We start from the raw sequence: 20,804 nt of genomic DNA, 5'->3' as shown, positions 1-20,804 counted from the left end.
GGGTCCCCCACACCCAGAGAGACAGTTCCCTTTCCAGATTACCGAATCCAGGATCCTGAAATTCAGGATCCACACTTTGGAATGCAAACTCAGGACCCAAATCTCCCTGAAATCCAGGCTCCGGATTCCACCTTGTCCAGAGATCCATGCTCCGGAATTCGGAATAAAGCCCAGTGTTCTGGGCCAAAACTCAGCGACATCCTTTGGAATGAGATTTATTTATTTTTATTTAAAACTGGCGCCAAAATGCAGCCTGGGCGGGGACAGCGGGCCAGGGAATTGAGGATAGAGGGGTGGGCCCAGAGAGAGCAGGGAATTCCAGGGCTGAGGGTCTAGGGGTCCGAATTTCCTATTCACAGCCCTGCACCCCAAAGCAGACAGCAGGCAGCTACTTTGTAGCGCCCCAGGAACCGGGGGCGGGGAGGGCACCAGCTCCGCGGCATGCTGGCGTCTTCCGGGCCAGCCCGAGACTGTCGTGGACCTCAGCTCCCACGCTGAAGCCAGGGGTCCTCCACTCCCCAGCCCTGTGTTGGGAGCCAAAGAGATGGGCAGGCCGGCGGATCCGGGGTGAGGGGACACCCTGGTTGCAGCTGTCACTGCAGCTGTCACCGCCCCACCCGCTTAGCGCCAAAATTCGAAAATCGCAGGACGTTTCCCAAAGTGGGAGGAGAGGGTCCCGCCCCATCCAGGGCACCGCGGGGTTTTCTGGGACTTATAGTCCAAGACGTGCAGGGGTGGGTGCTGAGGGAAGAGGGTGGGAAGTCAACGCCAAGCTTTTAGGAGGCAGAAGTCGGGCGTCCTGGGTTATGGCGTCAGAGGCGGACAGGGTGACAGCTGGTCCCGACGGTGTATACAGTCCGACTGTTAGGGGAAAGCTGTACACACGGAATCACAGTTGTAGTCTTGCTTTCTGCTGCGCTGTCCACAGTCTCTCCATCCTCCTGCCTCAGCTTTCCCAGTGCTGGGAAGACAGTGGGTATTTGCTTTGAGGTGGCACTTTAAATTTTTTTTAAATTCCATTTCTTTGCTGCATGTGTTTCTGTGTGTTTGAAGGTCAGAGGATAACTTGTGTGAGTCGGTTTTCTTCTATGTAGGGATAGAACCAGGATCCAACCTCGATCATTAGGCTTGGCAGCAGCTGCCTAGCCTCTGAGACATTCCGCCTGCTATTGCTATCTTTTTGTTTGATTTTTTTGTTTGTTTGTTTTTAGAAACAGGGTTTCTCTGTCGCTTTGGAGGCTGTCCTGGAACTAGCTCTGTAGACCAGGCTGGTCTCGAACTCACAGAGATCCACCTGCCTCTGCCTCCCGAGTGCTGGGATTACAGGCGTACGCCACCAACGCCCGGCTTTTGATTTTTTTTTTTTTTTTTTTTTTTTTTTTTTGGTTTTTCGAGACAGGGTTTCTCTGTGGCTTTGGATGCTGTCCTGTAGACCAGGCTGACCTTGAACTCACAGAGATCCGCCTGCCTCTGCCTCCCGAGTGCTGGGATTCCGGCTTTTGATTTTTAAATGTACTTAATTTACCATTCATTGCTGTGCGTGCTTGTACGTGGGCTCATATGGAAGTCATAACGCAGCCTGCATCCCCTACTAGGGATTGAACCCGGGAGGAGGCCAGATCCTGGAAACTACATCTCCTGGCACGCTGCCTCTTGGACTACCGATCCCAACGTGCTCCGCGCCAGAAAGAAGACTACAAGTCCCGGCTGACGCCGCGCGGCGGGCAGCGGCGCCATCTTCCGCGGCGCGGATTGAATGAGCCGCTGCACCCGAGCAGCCGAGGGGATCCGCGCGCCGCCGCCTCCGCCATGGCGTCCCTGCCGCCCCGCGCAGGGCCCGCCACGCCGCTTTCGCCCGCGCGCCTGTCTCGGCTACAGGAGAAGGAGGAGCTGCGCGAGCTCAACGACCGCCTGGCGCACTACATCGACCGCGTCCGCGCTCTCGAGCTGGAGAATGATCGGCTGCTGCTCCGGATCTCCGAGAAGGAGGAGGTGACCACGCGCGAGGTACGTAGGTCGTCACCGGAGATGCGGGTGGCCGACCGACAGACTCCGGTGACAGGTGCAATAGGCCGAGCTGTGCCCAGTGAGGACCCTGTGGACCGGTGCAGACAGCTGAGCCCTGCCCCCCGGGGACCCCAGGGACTGGTGCATAGGGCTGAGCCCTGCCCCCCGGGGACCCCAGGGCCTGGTGCATAGGGCTGAGCCATGCCCAATGCAGACCCCCCCCCCGGGGCAAATGCAGACAAGTAAGCTCTCCCCACCGGGGACCCCAGGGACAGGGCCAGAGAGCTAGCCCTGCCCAATGCAGACCCCCCTGGGGCAAATGCAGACAAGTAAGCTCTGCCCACCAGGAACGGGTACCTAGGGCTAAGCCCTGCCCATCAGGAGACCCCAGGAACAATTTCGGAGCGCCGAGCTCCGTCCACCGGGGGCGGGGAGCCATCTCCCCTACAGGTGCAAACCACTAAGCCCCACCTACTGTGGGTGCCTCCCAGGAACTGGTGCAGACCGCCAAGCTCCGCCCACCAGGAAAACCAGCAACAAGTGCAAACATCATAGCCTTGTTCACTGGGGTGGGGTAGTAGGGAATGGCGAGGGTAGGGACTGGTGCAGATGCGTCCAAGTCCATCCCACCTGAGGATATTAGGGACAGGTGTAAACAAAGTTAGTCCCGCCCCCTGAAGCCCCACCCACCCTGGGCTCTTGGGACTGGTGCTGATAAAGCTAACCCTTGCTCAGCAGGGGACCCTTGAATGACCTGTGAGGACTGAACTCAGACACCCAATAAGGGTGTTCTCAAGGGCCGTGCGGACCCTTCATGTTGCCTGAGTAGGCGGGATGCTCTGCTACCCAGGTCATAGGTTCAAAGGATTCCTAGGACTCCCAGATGTGTATCCAGAAACTGAGACCCTTGGGGACCCTAAGTCAGTGCTGGCTGGAGGCTGTACTGGGGACCTTCGGGCTTTGAGGATGCCTGAGGGACAGACAAGCCTGGCAAACCCCAACCTGTTGGGGTGGTTCACAGGTCTCAGGGACCCCCCAGTAAGGAGTCAGCTGTGGACTATTCTAGGAACCCCTGAGGGGCGACTCCACCTAGGCAAGGCCATCTGTATGGGGTTGTGAGATTTGGGGACCCCCTGAGGAGAGTTGCAGACTGACTGGAGTCTTTAACCCTAGAGATCTCAGAGGGGCTTTTGATGAGGGACCCTGAAAAAAAAATCCGTTGATCAGGGGCCGTCTTTCAGAGGGAGTCAGACTTTTGGGGACCCACGGTGAGGGTGCATGGGTGGCAGTTCTAGGTGACTCAGGTGAGGAGTGTGTGCTTTGGGGGGCTGTCCTGGGGACCCTCAGGTTCTGGGGTTTGAGTGAGAGCTGTCGTTAGCTGGGCAGGCTCAACCTACTGCATAGTTCAAGGATAACCTGGGACAGCCCTGATGGAGGGTACGGAGAAAAGAGTCCAGGGATGAAAGGCATGGACTCAGCCATCCACCGCTCAGGGCTCACTTGTGAAGTCACCACGGAAGGCAGTGGGCGGGGTGGGCGGTCAAGGGATCGCATCTTCCTGGGGGATGTGGGAATGGTCTCTGGTCTTTGAGTAGGGTAAGGGGACTCTAAGGTGGGTAAGGATCTTGTTGGGATGTCTCTCAGACAAATCACGGGATCTGTGTTCTCAGAACTCTGGATGGGTCCCAGGTGGTCAGGGCTGGGGTGGGACGGAATCACTGTGTCCCACCAAGGTCTACGGTGAGTGAAGACATTCTCATGTGTTAGGAGTTAACAGGCTACCTGGAAACAGAGTGCTTGGGCACTGTTTGACAGGCAGGCTCCAACTCAGGGGCCGTGAAGGTATGGGGGATTGTTGTGTAAGATCCACGGGGTATCCGGAGACTGTGTGGGCCCAGGACCCTACCCACTCAAGGGGCAGGAGGGGTGTGTCATCAGAAGCCCTGGCTGGCCCTTGGACATAGCGGGAGGACCCTGGCCTCAGATAGGAACTACTAGGGACTGGGGGCGTGGCTAGGGGTGGAGCCCCCAGGGTCCCCCAGACTCTAGCCTTTCTGTGTGACGTGTAGGAGGCTCGGTCTCTGGGAGCCACAGTTTGCAATCCATGCCATGGAGCAGCGGCATCATCCTTAGCAGCGTCACCTGCCTGGACAGCACTTGGCTGGTGTGTGTGTGTGTGTGTGTGTGTGTGTGTGTGTGTGTGTGTGCGCGCGCGTGTGCGCGCGCGCCCAGGCGTGTGTGGAGACCAGAGGTCAACCTTGGGTGTCTCTGTCAATCGTTGGTTTTGTTTACTCATGTATTTATTTTGATTTTTTGAGACAGGGTTTCTCTGTGTTGTTTTGGAGCCTGTCCTGGAACTCGCTCTGTAGACCAGGCTGGCCTTGAACTCACAGAGATCCTGCTGCCTCCTGAGTGACGCTATACTGGCCTGTAGCTTGCTGGTTCAGGCCAGCCAGCCATCTGTGCCACTGCAGCGCCGGCAGACTTTATGCTGGTGCCGGGGATCGGAATGCATGTCCTCCCTCAGGCTTATGTGGCAGACACCCTGGGCACTGAGCCTCCCCTGCTCTGGCTGGTGTATTGTTTTCCTTTGGAGCCCTTTTGTCACACAGACAGTTGGAGCTTCTAGGCTCTTCGAACATGTGCAGTGCCAGCTCCTGTGGAGGCCACCTGTCCCTGTGGGTGTCGGTGGCTGGCAGCAGGTGGCGGGCGTCCTGCCCTTCTGGGGGCCAGCCTGTCCAGTTTCAGGGTGTAAGATGCCTGAGGGCAGCTGTCAGGGTGGCCGGGGGGGCACAAAGGACGCCACACGGCGGCACATGCTCCCGCTGTCTGGGTTGCCTTCCAGACAGCTTGGCACGGTGTAGGGACAGGCGTGGTGGGTGGACTTACCCTGGTGCAGCCGGGCCTGCCTCAGGAAGTCCTTAGGTGCAGGCCGTCCTGTTGCAGCTGAGGTGCGGGGTGACTTGCAGGGGCCATTGAAGGCTGCTAGCTACTGCCCACTGGGTGTGTGAGGTGACCTTGCCACCTGCCCCATCTGGCCATGCGGCTCCTGCCTTCCATTCACTCTTCTCCGGAACCGGGGCCACGTGTGGCTGCTGGATGGGGCAGAATGGCATCAGGGTCACCAGACAGCGACACAGACATGGGTGTCTGTCGGTCGGGGAGACTGGGGTGGCTGTCCAGGGAGGTGATGATTGGAGAAAGGTGGAAGGTGTTCGGGCATGGCAGGGAGGCTGGGTGTAAAGTTCCCCACAAGGAAACCCGACCTCGCCTCCCCCCTGCCCGGTGTCCTGTTGCTGGGCTCATATGCCGGGGACAAAACTCCCCAGTCAAGGATGCGAGCACACCTGTGACCCTGGCAGAGACCACCTCAGGCCATCTGATCCCGTGCGCACAGCAGTGCTCCAGAAATCCCTGCCAGGTGGGGCTCACGGGGCTGCCGGCATCTCCACAGGGGCCCAGTGTTAATGGCTCCACAGGCCACCACCGCCTCTGTGACTAAGCAGTTTGGCAGCGTTGCGACCACATCCACCTGAGATGACACCCCAAACACACTGAGACCATGTGCCAATAAAGCTTTATTGATGAGTGTGCTGCCTATCGAGGCCACAGACTCCCCAGCCCTGTTCCAGACACTTAAAAATTATAGCTGCCTTTGATCCCAGCACAGGGGAGGGTCTCTGTGAGTTCAAGGCCAGCCTGGGCTACAGAGCGAGTTCCAGGACAGTCAGGGCTACACAGTGAGACCTTGTCTCGAAAAAAATAGAAAATACAAATACAGAAGCCGTCTTAGGTAGGCTCAGGTAAGGGCTGCAGCTGGCCCGCAGGCCTAGAGTAGACCAGGCTGGCCCACTCATGGGTCTAAAGGCGTGGGGCAGGCCCATGGTCCGTGCTTTTGCCTGGTTCACTGTGTCCTCTCTGCTCCAGGGCCACCCAGAGCCAGCGGGACATCGGTTGGTGTCCAGGCTCCTGTGAGCGCGAAGTGATCTTCCCGCATCACCCTCTGCCCTGCTGGGTGACAAGTGTACGTCACTGTCACTGTCACCACACCCATTTCTCCTTTTGATGTGTGTGGCAGTCCAGTGGTCACCTCCAGTGCTGTGTGTGTGTGTGTCTGAGTGTGTGTGTGTGTGTCTGTCTGTCTGTCTGTGTGTCTGTGTGTCGCTGTTTTCCTCATGGGCTGTTGTGTTCTGTCTGCCCTGAGATCCTTCCTGTAAGACGTGACCTGTGTGTGTGTGTGTGTGTCTGTCTGTGTGTGTCTCTGTGTATGTCTGTCTGTGTGTGTGTCTATGTCTGTGTGTGTCTGTGTGTGTGTCTGTGTGTGTGTGTCTGTGTGTGTGTGTCTGTGTGTGTCTGTGTGTGTGTCTGTCTGTGTGTGTCTGTCTGTGTGTGTCTGTCTGTGTGTGTCTGTCTGTGTGTGTTTGTGTTGTGTGTGTCTGTGTGTGTGTCTGTGTGTGTTTGTGTGTGTCTCTGTGTCTGTCTGTGTGTATGTCTGTGTGTATGTGTGTGTGTGTGTCTCTGTGTCTGTGTGTGTGTCTGTCTGTGTGTATGTGTGTCTCTGTGTGTGTGTGTGTGTGTGTGTGTCTGTCTGTGTGTGTGTGTCTGTCTGTGTGCGTGTTGTTCATGACACGTCTGTGCTAGCACATGTCACTGAGAAAATGCTGGAGTGCATTGATTTGTGAAGATGGAAGGTTTATCTGGGCTGGAAGTCTTTGGCCTGAGGTTGATTTGGGGCCTGCAGTAGGGGTGTGGGGTGCAGCAGGGTCATATCTCATACTGTCCTTCAAGGGCACGCCCCACGTCAGGCCCCGCCTTCTGGGGTGAGGGGAGGTGGCAGGCACAGCCAGGAGAGAATCTATTTTATTACCTCTCCCACCATCCCTGTGGCAGACTATTGTGCAGGAAACTTTTTCCTGGCCAAGGCCTCAGTTTCCTTATCTGTAAAGTGGGGATAAGAGCCCTACCCACAACTCCGAAGGGAGTCCTAGACAGCTCACATCTGGAGGCCCAGGGCAGGGACTGTCATAGGATCTCACACACACGTGTGTGCGCGCTCCCCCACACGCACACACATGCGTACGCACCCACACACGTGTATGCACACACACGCACACACCCCGTATGTGTCACACTGTGCTCTGAGGCCCGAGTCCTACCTCCAGGAGACCCTCAGCAGCCCTTCCATTCAGGGGCCTCAGCTGAGCCCGCCACAGCTGTGCTGGGTGTCCAGTCTCTGTGGTCACGAACACCAGGCACCTGAGCCCCAGTGGATATTGAGCTTGTGAACCCCCAGAGTCGAACATTACGTCTGTGTAGCCTCACCCTTATTCAATTCTAGAACATTCTGTCACCCACAAGGAAGCCCCATTCCCGTAAGGCACCACTGCGTCCTCCCAGCCCTCAGCACCTGTGGATCTACATCCTTCTCTGGATCCCCCTATTTTGGACACTTCCTGTCCCGGAGCCCACACTGTGTGTGTGGCCTTTGTGTCCTCTGGTCCCTCTGCACTGTCCTCCCGTTCAGGGCTCGGCAGTGCTCCAACAAGGGGACACCTGCCAGCGTGTGCCCGTGCTTCGCCTGAGGGCGTGGGCTGCTCCCCTCCATTGGGGCTGATGGCACTGGGCATGTTGTGTGGATGTCCAGGCGGGTGTCAGCTCTTTCTGACAGTGACCCTGGCTGCCTTGGGAGGACCTGTGGTGCTGGGATTACAGGAGCCCGCTGCATCTGCTTGGGAAGTAATGCTGCCTCCTGTGGGCGCCCCGCATGTGTCTTTAAACACTTTAGGCTCAGCCAGCCGCACACTGGCAGAGGGGGGCAGGGGAAATCCGAGTCTTGAGCCCAGCTGGTGTGTGACCTGCCTAGGGCTGGGTGGCATGTGGCAACTGTCTTCACAGTAGGGTCAGTGGAGAGGCCAAAAGCACATGTGCATTTGAGTGTACCCCAAGACCCTTTGCCAGGGACGGGTGTGGAGTGACCCCTGTGGATGGGTGGGGGTGGTCCCTGCGGATGGGTGGGGGTGACCCCTGAGGATGGGAGGCATGGCCCCTGCGGATGGGGGCGTGGCCCCTGCAGATGGGTGTGTGTTTGTGGGTGACCCCTGTGGATGGGTGGGGGTGGTCCCTGCGGATGGGTGGGGGTGACCCCTGAGGATGGGAGGCATGGCCCCTGCGGATGGGGGCGTGGCCCCTGCAGATGGGTGTGTGTTTGTGGGTGACCCCTGTGGATGGGTGGGGTGGTCCCTGCGGATGGGAGGGTGGGTGACCCCTGTGGATGGGTGGGGGTGGTCCCTGTGAATGGGAGGGTGGGTGACCCCTGTGGATGGGTGGGGGTGGTCCCTGCGGATGGGAGGGTGGGTGACCCCTGTGGATGGGTGGGGGTGGTCCCTGCGGATGGGAGGGTGGGTGACCCCTGTGGATGGGTGGGGGTGACCCCTGCGGATGGGAGGGTGGGTGACCCCTGTGGATGGGTGGGGGGTGACCCCTGCGGATGGGAGGGTGGGTGACCCCTGTGGATGGGTGGGGGGTGACCCCTGCGGATGGGAGGGTGGGTGACCCCTGTGGATGGGTGGGGGTGGTCCCTGCGGATGGGTGGGGGGTGACCCCTGTGGATGGGTGGGGGTGGTCCCTGCGGATGGGAGGGTGGGTGACCCCTGTGGATGGGTGGGGGTGGTCCCTGCGGATGGTGGGGGCTCTTTGAATGTGCACCCACATGGAGTTCAATGAGGCTGTTCTCATCCAGGTGTCCCTGGGACAATGGAGGGCCCTAGATCTTCCAACCTCCATCCTCACGGGATTAGATGCAGAAACGGAAGGTCTGATGTTGGCCTGAGGGATGGAAGGCAGCGTCAGGGATCCCCAAATTGCCATAATAGGGACAGGAGTGTGACCCTGCAGAGCCCCAGGAAAGACTCCCCAACCCTGAAGAGACTGTGGCTGTGGCATTGGGCTCAGTGGGGAGACCAATTGCCCGGCACTGGGCACCTGCCATCTCAGAACTGGGATGCTGGGTCAGCAGTGCTAGGCTGGGCGTGGGGTCCTGCATGTCTGCTGCATGCAGGGGTGTCCTCAGCAGAGAATCATCTGGACCCCAGCTAATGGTGCCAAGTGGGCTAGCCCTGGCTAGAAGGTCCTGTGGCCTGTCCTTGCCTCCTGACAGGCTAAGCTTATGGAGAAGGGAAGATGGCTCCTTCCAGAAAGACAGCTGGGACGCATCTATGAAAGATGCCACTATGTCACTATGAAAGATGGTGACATGGGGTGGACAAAGGGCAGTTCCCCACTGCCACCGCTGCCCTGTCTCCCCAGGTGAGTGGCATCAAGGCCCTGTACGAGTCGGAGCTGGCTGATGCCCGGCGGGTGCTGGACGAGACAGCCCGGGAGCGTGCACGGCTGCAGATTGAAATGGGGAAGCTTCAGGCTGAGCTGGACGAGGCCAGGAAGAGGTGGGTAGTCGGGCTGGAGACCCAGTGTGGTGGGTGAAGTGCTCGCCCCACAGGCGTGAGGATGAGTTCAGATCCCCACAACCCCTGGTGATGCGAGCGCTGGGGAGACCGCCAGGCTCTCCGAGTAGCCATGGTGCGAGCCGGGGTTTGCCCAGAGACCTGCCTCCACGGGAATGCGGAGGGAGAGCAGTCGAGGAAGGACCAGTAACATTGAGTTCAGATCTCTACACACACACTCGTAAGCAGGAGAGCACACATCAGATTTAATCAGAAAGGTCAGTGACTGAGACTGCACAGGTCCTAGCCCTTTGGGTATACTTGGTAGCCCCACAGGGCCCCGGAGGTTGGGGGCAGCATGAGCATGGGGTTGGAATGGAGTCCCCGAGTCCACCAGCCTGCAGCTGCTGCAAATGGCCTCACACATACATACGCTTGTCAAGGCCATGGGTGCCACGGGATAGCAGCGAGACCCCTCTTCCCGGGGGATAGCAGGCCCAGGATCCGTCACTGCTCCCCTAAGCCTGCAGGCCCAGGATCCGTCACTGCTCCCCTAAGCCTGCATGACTGTTGCTCCCATCTCCCTGTGCCTAACCTGCCCTGGACACTGTGCCGGGCTGCAGGTTCACCCAGGATGGTGCCACGAGAATGTTGACGTGGCACAGTGGCTGCCTTGGCTTGTGCTAAGTGTAGAATTCAGGTCCTCCCTCTGCTGGAGACATCACAGTGCTCAGAGCAGGTCGGGGCGAGGGGGTCCCCGCATGCCAGCCCTCCCAGTGGCTCTACCAAGATGTCTGCTGCTCGTGGGACCTGCCTGTCTCAGAAGGGTCCCCTTCCAGATCTACCCGAGTTCTGCCCCGTCCAGACTCCCTCTGGGCAACGCAGGTCTGGCCTCTGCGAGGCGACCCACCTGGTTCTCTGGTGGTAGCGCCTGAGCTGGCTGCCAGGTGTCTACCCCATGGTGTGTTGGGGCCTGCGGGTGTCCACAGACACCAGGCTACATCACAGGTGGGTGAGCCGTTAGCACCTCTGTGCCAGCCACCTCAGTACCCAGTCTTGGCTTTATTCATTCGTTTGTTTATTTGAGATGGTCTCATGTATCCCAGGCTGGCTCCCGGGTTCTCTGGTTCAGACTGGCCTTAAACTCTCTATGTAGCCAAGGATAACCTTGACCTTTGGCATCAAATAGTGAGGCTGGCTTTCCTGACATCCTGCAGACTCACCTTCTGGTGCACGGAATCCTGATGCCCTCGGGTAGCCTCGTGGGCTGCTAAGCAGCTCAAGTGCTCCCACACGGTGATCTGGGAGTCGTCACACTCCACCAAGGCTCTGCCCTAGCGCCCCGCCAGTCTGGGAGACAGGCACCAAGGCCTATGCAGGCCATATTCAGTGGAGCCTTGGCATTTGGGATCCGTTAGGAGTTCCCCAGGTCCCCCTCGTCCCTCTTGGGCCTCTTTGCTGGTCTCTGACGTGCCGCATCCCAGGGCCTTGGCACTGCCGGCCGTGGCCCCGCCTCCTCGCCACTTCTCTTCAGGCCGCCTTGATCCTCGCTGCCTGTCTGGGCTCTCTGAGTGTGACTCCACCCGATGCTCCTCTCCAGGCTCACTGACAGAGCGACGGGGCTGTTTGACACAAGCTGGGGCGGGGTCCCTCTGTGTCCCACGTCCTTAATTACTCAGGCAGCACAGTAGGGAGCAGCCTGGTGTCCCCGAGAGTCATGGCAGCTTAGCCGCCGGTGCCACCTATCTCTCCACACCTGCCTGTCACCTGCTGACGCTGAGCCGTCTCTCCAGCCCAGAGCTGGCTTCTGTGTGCAGCTGGGCAGGGTGTGGGCGCCTTCAGCCATAACAGATAGGACGCTGTTACATGGGCCACAATGTCCAGAGTTTGGTTGGCTTGGGTTGAGTTGGCTAGTGTTGTTTTTAAGACAGGGTCTGTAGACCAGGCTGGCCTCAAACTTGAAGCCTCTCTCCTGCCTCAGCCTCCCAGGGGCTGGGAAAGCAGGCGGTCAACCTGTAGTTGGCAGGGACTGTGGTGATGTTGTGCTTGGTCTCCCTGACCCCTCACCCTCCTCCTAGTGCCAAGAAGCGGGAAGGTGAGCTCTCAGTGGCCCAGGGCCGCGTGAAGGACCTGGAGTCCCTGTTCCACCGGAGTGAGTCAGAGCTGGCCTCCGCTCTCAGCGACAAGCATGGGCTGGAGAAGGACGTGGCAGAGCTCCGAGCACAGCTGGCGAAGGTGGGTCTGGGCTCCCGGTTGACGTGGAAAGGCTGAGTGGCAGCCGCCCCTCAGCTCACTGCTGTGTCCCCCAGGCAGAGGATGGTCACGCCGTGGCCAAGAAACAGCTGGAGAAGGAGACGCTGATGCGCGTGGACCTGGAGAACCGCTGCCAGAGCCTGCAGGAGGAGCTGGGCTTCAGCAAGAGCGTGTTTGAGGAGGTGAGTGTCACGCAGGCCGACACCCTCCCCTGCCACAGGGCCACCTCCTGGCACCTGGGGTCTGTGCTGTTCTTCTTTGCTGAAACACGATCCCCCAAACTCAGCAAACCCACATGGAGTTTACTGGGGAAGGGGGCAAAGGGAGGGGCGGCTGTCAACTGATCGGGAGCAGAATGGAAAAGAAGAGAGAACAGACAGGAGGTACTTGCTCACGTACGGAACAGGAGCGGTAGCTGGGGCCATTGAAACTGGAGTCGTAGAGCTGCCGTTGGCCTGGCTTCGCGTGGTCTCTGCTTGCAGACTCCTTATTCAGCCACCTAATGCATGCACGATGCAGCCATGCAACCTTCGACAGCCTTTGAGCTGTCAGTCAGGAGTGATCACCTGTCAAAGATAGATCCCGGGGCGGGAAGGTCACCCGGAGAAGAGCGGTCCTGGGGTGGGGAGAGCCCAAGGATTAGAGTCCCAGTGACCGGGAAAGGTTCCCTAAGGAGAAGGCCCAGGCCAGGGGAGGGCCGTGCTGTGGAGAACCCAGCAGCAGCCGGGCCAGGTTGTCCAGTGACTGGGGCGGGAGGAGCGGGAATCAGCACCTGGGGAGGGAGGAGCCGGAATCAGCACCTAGGGAGGGAGGAGCAGGGAATCAGCACCTAGGGAGGGAGGAGCCGGAATCAGCACCTAGGGAGGGAGGAGCCTGGGGAGGGAGGAGCTGGATTCAGCGCCTGGGGAGGGAGGAGCCTGGGGAGGGAGGAGCAGGGAATCAGCACCTGGGGAGGGAGGAGCCTGGGGAGGGAGGAGCAGGGAATCAGCACCTGGGGAGGGAGGAGCCTGGGGAGGGAGGAGCAGGGAATCAGCACCTGGGGAGGGAGGAGCCTGGGGAGGGAGGAGCAGGGAATCAGCACCTAGGGAGGGAGGAGCAGGAATCAGTGCCTGGGGAGGGAGGAGCCTGGGGAGGGAGGAGCCTGGGGAGGGAGGAGCAGGAATCAGCGCCTGGGGAAGGAGGAGCAGGGAATCAGCACCTAGGAAGGGAGGAGCTGGAATCAGCACCTAGGAAGGGAGGAGCTGGAATCAGCGCCTGGGGAGGGAGGAGCAGGGAATCAGCACCTAGGGAGGGAGGAGCAGGAATCAGCGCCTGGGGAGGGAGGAGCTGGAATCAGCGCCTGGGGAGGGAGGAGCCTGGGGAGTGAGGAGCTGGATTCAGCACCTAGGGAGGGAGGAGCTGGAATCAGCACCTGGGGAGGGAGGAGCCTGGGGAGGGAGGAGCGGGAATCAGCACCTGGGGAGGGAGGAGCCTGGGGAGGGAGGAGCAGGAATCAGCATGGGCTTCATGGCTGCTTCTGTCCCCTGCAGCCCCCGTAGTCTCTCTCTTGCTTTTTTTTTGGTCATTTTCTGTGTTTTTAGTTTCCTCTGGGGTGGGAGGAAGGTCCATGTAGTCAGTTGGTGAACTCAGGCTCTCAGACCCGGCATCAGCCACCTTCTCCTGAGGAGCCATCTTGTCAGTCCTCGGTGTCTCTTCACACTGGTCCCTGGATTTCCAGGCCATCTGAGTCATTGAGATTACCGTATCAAAGTATAACTTAGCTGGGCATGCATGGTGGCTGTGTCTTAGATACCAGCATGGGGTGGCCAGAGACAACAGGACATCTGAGTTTGAGACAGAGTCAGCAGTGTCTAAAGATCTCCTGGTCTACGGGGCGAGTTTCAGGACAGCCAGGGCCACACAGAGAAACCCTGTCTTTAAAGACTAAACAAACAGAAAACCAGCCTAAACTGGCTCATCAAGACAGCCCAGTGGGTAAAGGCGCGTGTCGCCAACCCACAACCTGTGTTGTACCACATGGTGGGAGAAAACTGACCCCACAAACTGTCCTCGGACTTCAGCAGCTGTGTCGTGGAACAGCAATACCCCACAAATGCACACACACAAAATAAATGTAAAAGAACCTTGGCTTTGTCTACTTAAGGTCACCACCCCAGGGCTGGGGATCAGGGTGTGGCCCTGGTTTTTGGAGACCTCATTTAGCCAACCTTGGGGTCTCCCCTCTGACCTCTGGGCCTGTAGCACTTTGGGTTACTGGGCATGGTGGGGGTGTTTAGGTCTCGATGAAGATCTGCCCCACCAGCTCCCTGGAACTCAGCCATCACAGAGCCCATTGTGTCATCATAAACCAGCTTAGGGTCCTGGGTTGGCCTGGGCCAGGCCCCTGCCTCCGGTCACTGCTCAGGAAGGCGTGGACGGGAGGGTCCGGTGGAGCTGCGAAGCCACAATCAGCTCTAGCCAGGGCAGTGACGGGCTGCTGCTCCACAGTCCCAGGAGGCCATGAGCGTAGACCACCCCTGTGAAGGAAACCACGAGGGACCCTGACCTCAGGAAGGAACCCACAGAGAGAACTCTGAGGCCCCCGAGGCCGTAGGAGAACTGGGCTCTGGGAAGGAACTGGAGAGTCCCAAGGGGGAATCGGAATCCATGTGGGGAGCTGGAGAGGGACCGAAGGGCACTTTCAGGACAGACCGCAGTGCTGTGCAGCGGCCCCTGAGGCAGGCCCAGCCTGCAGAGGGACCTAAGAGGGCCTGGCCGGTAGCAGCCAGCTCTGTGGAGGAGTGTGTGAGAGAGATCAGCCCAAGACCCCTGAGGGGGTTCGCGAAGCGACAACTGAGGGAGCTTGCGACGACTCCTGTGAAGGAGGCGGAGGAGAACCCCAAGAAGCCACCCTCAAAAGGAGCTCTAGGGGCTTTCGGGACTCGGAGAAGCCACCTCTGGGTCCCTGCAAGGGAGCAGGTGAGGGGTGCGCAGACATTTGGGCATCAGGAAGGTGTGTTCTGTCCTAAGTAGCCAGGGCCACTGTGCCCTAGACACCCGTGCTAGAGTCCATTTTGTAGGAAAACTAAGATCTACCTGGGCGGTGGTGGCGCAGCCTTTAGTCCCAGCACTCCGGAGGCAGAGGCAGGCGGATCTCTGAGTTCAAGTCCAGCCTGGGCTATAGAACCGAGTTCCAGGATGGCCAGGGCTAAACGGAGAAATTGTCCCCCCCAAAACACCGTCCACGTTGGTCCCTCCCTTCCCACACTCAGCTTCTGTGGAAGCTGTTGCCTCGGCCACTCCTTCCCGGGCTGCTCTCTGTCACCTGGATCTAGAATTGCAGCCCCCCCCCGCGCCCCCGTGGGCTCTTCAGGGTCTAGGAGTCTTCTGTTATTGTTTGGAGACAAGGTCTCACTGTGTAGCCCTGGTTAGTCTGAAATGTAGACCATGTAGCCCAGGCTGGCCTGGGACTCACAGAGATCCTCCTGCCTCTGCCTCCAGAGTGCTGGGACTAAAAGCGTGCGCCACCACAGCCCAGCCCTTTATAAAGTTAAGACGGGGTCTGGCTGTGAGCCCAGGCTGGCCTTGGGTTGCAGCCAGCCTTGCCTTTGGCTCTGGGGTGCTGAGATCTTTTAATCACTGTGGCCCTTTGTGCCTGGTCCTCTCTCGGCACCTCGGCTTCTCCCGGGTCCCTCCATGCTGTGGCCTGTATCTCAGCCTCCATCCTCCTGATCGCGCGGTGCGCGCACAGCCCAGGCTGTCATGGCCGCAGCATCCACACAGTCGATCACTGAACAACCAGGAGGCCACCTGGAGTTGCACAGCTAAGTCATTGGCTCGTCCCCTCATAGGAGGTGCGGGAGACCCGGCGGAGGCACGAGCGGCGCTTGGTGGAGGTGGACAGCAGCCGTCAGCAGGAGTACGACTTCAAGATGGCCCAGGCCCTGGAGGACCTGCGCAGCCAACACGACGAGCAAGTGCGGCTGTACCGGCTGGAGCTGGAACAGACTTACCAGGCCAAGGTGCAGCGGACGGGACGGGAGGGGAGGGGACCCCGGCTCCCTGCCACCCGCGCTCACACTCCCGTCCCCCCCAGCTGGACAACGCCAAGTTGAGCTCGGACCAGAACGACAAGGCGGCCAGTGCAGCCCGGGAGGAGCTCAAGGAAGCCCGCATGCGCGTGGAGTCCCTCAGCTACCAGCTCTCAGGCCTCCAAAAGCAGGTGCCAGGATCCAGCCCTGCCCCCAGGGGCCTCTGTCACTCCGGTTCTCCCCTGCACCCGCCCCTCCTACCCGAGGCTGACCCCGCCACACCCCCTAGGCCAGTGCTGCAGAGGACCGCATTCGCGAGCTGGAGGAGGCCGTGGCTGGGGAACGCGACAAGTTCCGCAAGATGCTGGACGCCAAGGAGCAGGAGATGACTGAGGTGCGCGACGCCATGCAGCAGCAGCTGGCCGAGTACCAAGAGCTGCTGGACATCAAGCTGGCCCTGGACATGGAGATCAGCGCCTACCGGAAGCTGCTGGAGGGCGAGGAGGAGAGGTGGGCGGGGCCAGAGCCGGCGGGGCGGCGGTGGGCGGGGCTCTGAGGCCCCGCCTCACCCCGCCGCCCTCCCGCCTCCCTCTGTAGGCTGAAGCTGTCCCCCAGCCCCTCTTCCCGTGTCACCGTGTCTCGGGCCACCTCCAGCAGCAGCAGTGGGGTCGGCGTGTCGGCGGGGCGGGGCCGGGGCAAGCGCCTGCGGCTGGAGACGGAGGACGCCCAGGGCCCGCGCGGCAGTGGCCCCCGCCTGGCCCAGCAGACCGCGGTCCCCGGTGTCGTGAGCATTGAGGAGGTGGACCTGGAGGGCCGGTTCGTGCGGCTCAAGAATGCCTCAGACAAGGTGAGCGAGAGGCCGCAGCTGGGGCCCGTGGCCCGTCCCCAGAGCTGGCGGTCAAGAGCGCGTCTGGTTTCAGGACCAGTCTCTGGGGAGCTGGAGGATCAGGAGACAGGGCCCGGAGGGGGAGGACATCGCCTACAAGTTCACGCCCAAGTATGTCCTGCGCGCCGGCCAGACTGTCACGGTAGGTGCCAGTGAGTGTGGGCTCGGGAGGTTCCCACTGACTCCCCGGGTCCCGAGGGGACGCCACATGCTCTGAGAGCAGCCCGGAGGCCGCTGTGCCTGCCGCACCCTCGGGGTCTCTCCGCCGGGTCCTCTGGGCCACTGTGAGCCTGTGTGTCCCGGGTCCATTGCCTGGCCAGGCCTCAGGTGACTGACCAGGGCCGTCTTGGTCCTCAGGTGTGGGCCGCTGGTGCAGGGGCTGTCCACAGCCCCCCATCAACCCTCGTGTGGAAGAGCCAGACCAGCTGGGGCTCTGGGGAGAGCTGCCGCACTGTCCTGGTCAACGCCGACGGCGAGGTACGGTCTCACGACAGGGTGGCGACAGGTCCTGGCGCCGTTCCTCACGGCAGCCGTGACTGCGCTGAAACCTGGGGTGGCCTCCTGATGGGGTGAAGCGACCCGCACCAGGATACACTGCTGACCCTTGTTGTGTAGGAGGTGGCTGTCCAGGCTGTGAAGCAGTCATCCGTTCAGGTGAGCGAGAATGGGGAGGACGAGGAGGAGGAGGCGGAGGAGGAGGCAGAATTCGGCGAGGAGGACCTTTTCCACCAGCAGGTAGAGCCTGTGACATCGCACCTAGTGGGACTTTGGGTGTCCGTGCCAGTCCTGCCTCAGAGGACTGTACCCCCCCCCCCCCGTTGTGTGACACCACAGAGTTGAGCGGCACGTGCCTGACCCCTCAGCCAGGACGCGTTCTCAGCTGGGGACGGGAGGCAGGGATGCCAGGGCTGAGTGTGGCTGGGGGCGTGTGGGAAGCTCTGAAGCGGGCTGCCTGGGAGCAGGCTGCCTAACTCCATCCTCACTCCTTCCAGGGGGACCCGAGGACCACCTCGAGGGGTTGCCGGCTGATGTGAAACCCGCCCCATGGTAACCAAGGTCCTCACAGCCCCGAAATTATTTTTTTTATAATCAGCTCTCACTAGTCCTGGATACATTTCTGAATGACTGAAGTGACCGTGATTGTGCTCTGCTGGGTTTGCTAGAGGTGGGCGCCTGCCCGCCCGCCGGCTGAGGGGCTTGGGCCTAAGGCCAGTGTGGGAGGAGCAGGAGCCTGGTGGCTGGGGACGTAGTGTGAGACTGCAGCGTATCACTAGTCGAGTTTTCTTTGACGATTTTTAAATCAAATTCAGACTCCAGGTTCCTGAGGCCTGCGAGGTCACCATCCTGTGAGGACTTGGTGGCTCTTCAGACACAGGGCAGACCCGCCATTCCTGGTTGGTGCCACGGAGGGAGCATTTGAACCCCGCGGGGTCTCAGCTCTGTGCCCTGAGCCTGAAGGGTCTGAGACAGTCCCCAGCCCCGGGGTATCTGAGGCATCTCTGGGCCTGGATTCCAGAACATTCTAGTCCCTTCTAAAGCTGAGGACCAAGAAGGAGGATGCTCACACACGGGACAGCGCCTCCTTTCCTAAGCTTGTCCCTCTGGTAGACTGGAGAGGACAGACTGTGGGTGCTCGCGGGAGTGTGGCAGCGCCAGCTGTGAGCATGGTCCGTGTCCGGGCCCCGCCCTGCTGGCTTGGCATGGATGCTTTCCGCGGTGGAACATAGTTCCACAAGCCCCAGGTGCCACCCAGCTCGCACCTGTCACCTTCACCTCCCCACCAGACACACGGTATTTTTTTAATGGATATTTATTTTTTTACATCAGTAACGCAGCTCTCTGAGACGCTGCTCTGGGGGTTCAGGTCCTGGGCTGCCCCGGTGGAGATCGCCCGACCCTCAGTTTCCTCTGCTGAGCCATGAGGGGCGCTGTCTCTCCTGGCACAGCCGGTGGGAGAAGTCGGCCCCTCTGCCCACGGCAAGAGCCACAGGAAGCCACTACTGCCACCAACCCCAGAACCCAGCAGCCACACACACACACACACACACACACACACACACACACACACACACACACACACACACACACACACACACACACACACACACACACCCGCTCCTAGATACCTCCGTCGTCTTTAGGTGATAGGTGTTGGTCCTGGCCCACGGCGGGGCAGGCTGCGGTCCACGGCGCTGCGCTGCCTCTCCCACAGGGCAGGGGTCCTCCGGGCACCCGGCGCCAGGGCTGGCCTCGTTAGGAGTGGGGCTGCAGCAGCCGGCGGGCCCAAAGCGGTCCTGCCCCGGCCCCTGCGGGCGACGCGGCGCCGGGGGAGCAGCCCGCCTAAGCGCTTCCCAGGAGGATTCCTTTCTAAGATGCATGCCAAAAGTGTGTTCCGCCTTTTTTTCCCTCCCTGCTATGATTTTTAATATACATTTTACGACTGGAAGCTTTTGTACACTCAAATAAACACTTTGATTTTAACCACAGCCTCGGACTTTATCCTCAGCTCCACCCCCCACCCTCCCCCATCGCGGGAAGCGCCCTTAACCGCGATGGTGTTGGCCACACGTGCGCATGCGCCGCGGTGACTGACCTACGACCCTCGGCCAGTCCGCGTCCTTCTGGGAGTTGTAGTCTGCGTTCAGCCTAGGGACAGCTCACACAGCCTTGTGGGAATTGTAGTACGGAGTGTCCCACAGCGCCGCGGGCGATCGCTTAGCGTGGCACGCATGGACTTGTGGGACATGCAGTTTGATTCGTTTCCATGGTGTCTCGGGTCACAACTTCCTGTCTGGTGACCTCGCGCGCAGCCTTGTGGGAGCCGACGTGGCTTCCCGTAGTGCCCCGCTTCCGGCGCCTGCGGGTTGGCGCGCGGCCGCGGCCCGGTTGACTGCGCAGCCATGGAGAGCGGCTTCGGCTCGGACTTCGGCGGCTCGGGCGGCGGGAAGCTGGACCCGGGGGTCATCATGGAGCAGGTGAAGGTGCAGATCGCCGTGGCCAACGCGCAGGAGCTGCTGCAGGTGCGGGGCGTGCCGGGGTTGGTGTCGGGGCCCCCCGGGTGGGTCCCCGCTGAGGCCTCGCGTGTGTCCGCAGAGGATGACGGACAAATGTTTCCGGAAGTGCATCGGGAAGCCCGGGGGCTCCTTGGACAACTCTGAGCAGGTGAGCGTGCCCGGGAACCCAGGGTGGTGAGGGGCGCGGGGAACGGGCTGCAGGGAGTGAGCAGCCCGGAGCCCCAGCCCGGACGGGTTCTGCGCGGGCTGGGACCCTGGCTTGTGCGCGCGTATTTGCAGCCCTAGTGGGTGGTTCCGGGGTCGTGGAACCCTAACCCAATGTGGAGCCCGTCTCCCCGCTCTGCAGAAATGCATCGCCATGTGTATGGACCGCTACATGGATGCCTGGAACACCGTGTCGCGCGCCTACAACTCTAGACTGCAGAGGGAACGAGCCAACATGTGACCGACACCCGTGCCTCGGGTACCGTGCGCTTGCCCGCGATCGGGACTGTTTCCACTCACGAGGGCCGCTCCTGTCTGGCAGCACGGAGGGCTCGGGAGTTGAGGCCTCCCCCTGGGCTGCCGTGCCTAGCCCAGTCTCTAGGCCAGTCTCAGAAAAGTGAGGGCCGGTTTGAGCTCGGGGTCTGCCTGCCCCCACCTGAGCAGGCCAATAAATCGCCGCTGGGACAGAAGCTGACGCGTTGTCCTCCCCGCAGTAGGCCCAGGGTAGCTCTCGCCCTTGTTTGAAGGTGTCGTGGCCCCCACCCCCTAGAAGCAAGAAGGGAGGGGCCTCGTGCATGACTGAGTGTGGTTTCAGGTGCCCGTCGGCTGGCCTGGGGACTAGCCTAGGATGCACAGTGCGGCTCTCACCTGTCACGCATGAGGCCCAGAGTGCCAACCCCAGCTCTACATAAACCAGGTGTGGTGCGTGCCTGCCATCCCTGGGGGGATGGGGACAGGAGGACCCAATTCAAGGTTAGCCTTGGGTACATAAGATCCGGGTCCTCACCGGACGGTGGTGGCCCACGACTTTAATCCCAGCACTCGGAGGCAGAGGCAGGTGGATCTCTGTGAGTTCGAGGCCAGCCTCCAAAACAATACAGAGAAACCATGTCTTCGGGGGAGAAAAAAAGATCCTGTCCCTCAAAAACAAAGACGCCAATGGGGCTGGGTTCTAGGCTCTGTTGCTGAGACACAGGTCCTGAGCCAGGTC

At 60.4% G+C, this 20,804-nt stretch overlaps 2 protein-coding genes and 1 long non-coding RNA gene across 5 annotated transcripts; 2 read left to right on the top strand and 1 right to left on the bottom strand.

The window, feature by feature from the left end:
* Nucleotides 1–1,729: 1,729 nt before the first annotated feature.
* On the top strand, nt 1,730–19,076 carry Lmnb2 (lamin B2). 2 transcript variants are annotated; one of them, XM_005083281.4, is made up of 12 exons: nt 1,730–2,007; nt 9,313–9,449; nt 11,525–11,681; nt 11,756–11,881; nt 15,530–15,700; nt 15,775–15,900; nt 15,999–16,219; nt 16,307–16,556; nt 16,630–16,737; nt 16,953–17,072; nt 17,211–17,330; nt 17,588–19,076. In XM_005083281.4, the coding sequence occupies exons 1-12, from the start codon at nt 1,810–1,812 to the stop codon at nt 17,627–17,629; spliced, it is 1,776 nt and encodes a 591-aa protein (XP_005083338.1). In that variant the 5' UTR covers nt 1,730–1,809; the 3' UTR covers nt 17,630–19,076. The 2 variants fall into 2 exon arrangements, with proteins under 2 accessions (XP_005083338.1, XP_021090485.1); XM_021234826.2 differs by lacking the exons at nt 1,730–2,007; nt 9,313–9,449; nt 11,525–11,681; nt 11,756–11,881 and adding an exon at nt 14,346–14,657.
* LOC121136617 lies at nt 9,689–13,290 on the bottom strand. 2 transcript variants are annotated; one of them, XR_005873655.1, is made up of 3 exons: nt 13,155–13,290; nt 12,099–12,265; nt 9,689–11,839 (listed from the first exon to the last, which is right to left on the bottom strand). It is a non-coding gene; the product is annotated as an uncharacterized LOC121136617 (long non-coding RNA). The 2 variants fall into 2 exon arrangements; XR_005873654.1 differs by lacking the exon at nt 13,155–13,290 and having other exon boundaries at nt 12,099–12,464.
* A 356-nt stretch (nt 19,077–19,432) lies between the features above and the next one.
* Timm13 (translocase of inner mitochondrial membrane 13) lies at nt 19,433–20,283 on the top strand. Its single transcript, XM_005083282.4, has 3 exons — nt 19,433–19,615; nt 19,689–19,757; nt 19,956–20,283. The coding sequence occupies exons 1-3, from the start codon at nt 19,496–19,498 to the stop codon at nt 20,052–20,054; spliced, it is 288 nt and encodes a 95-aa protein (XP_005083339.1). The 5' UTR covers nt 19,433–19,495; the 3' UTR covers nt 20,055–20,283.
* Nucleotides 20,284–20,804: the final 521 nt, after the last annotated feature.

The sequence above is a fragment of the Mesocricetus auratus genome, unplaced genomic scaffold (assembly GCF_017639785.1).
Source record: "Mesocricetus auratus isolate SY011 unplaced genomic scaffold, BCM_Maur_2.0 Super-Scaffold_100676, whole genome shotgun sequence".
Lineage (NCBI taxonomy): Eukaryota > Metazoa > Chordata > Mammalia > Rodentia > Cricetidae > Mesocricetus > Mesocricetus auratus.
Note: the sequence above shows the minus strand (reverse complement) of the source record. Positions and strands in the feature narration are given on the sequence as shown.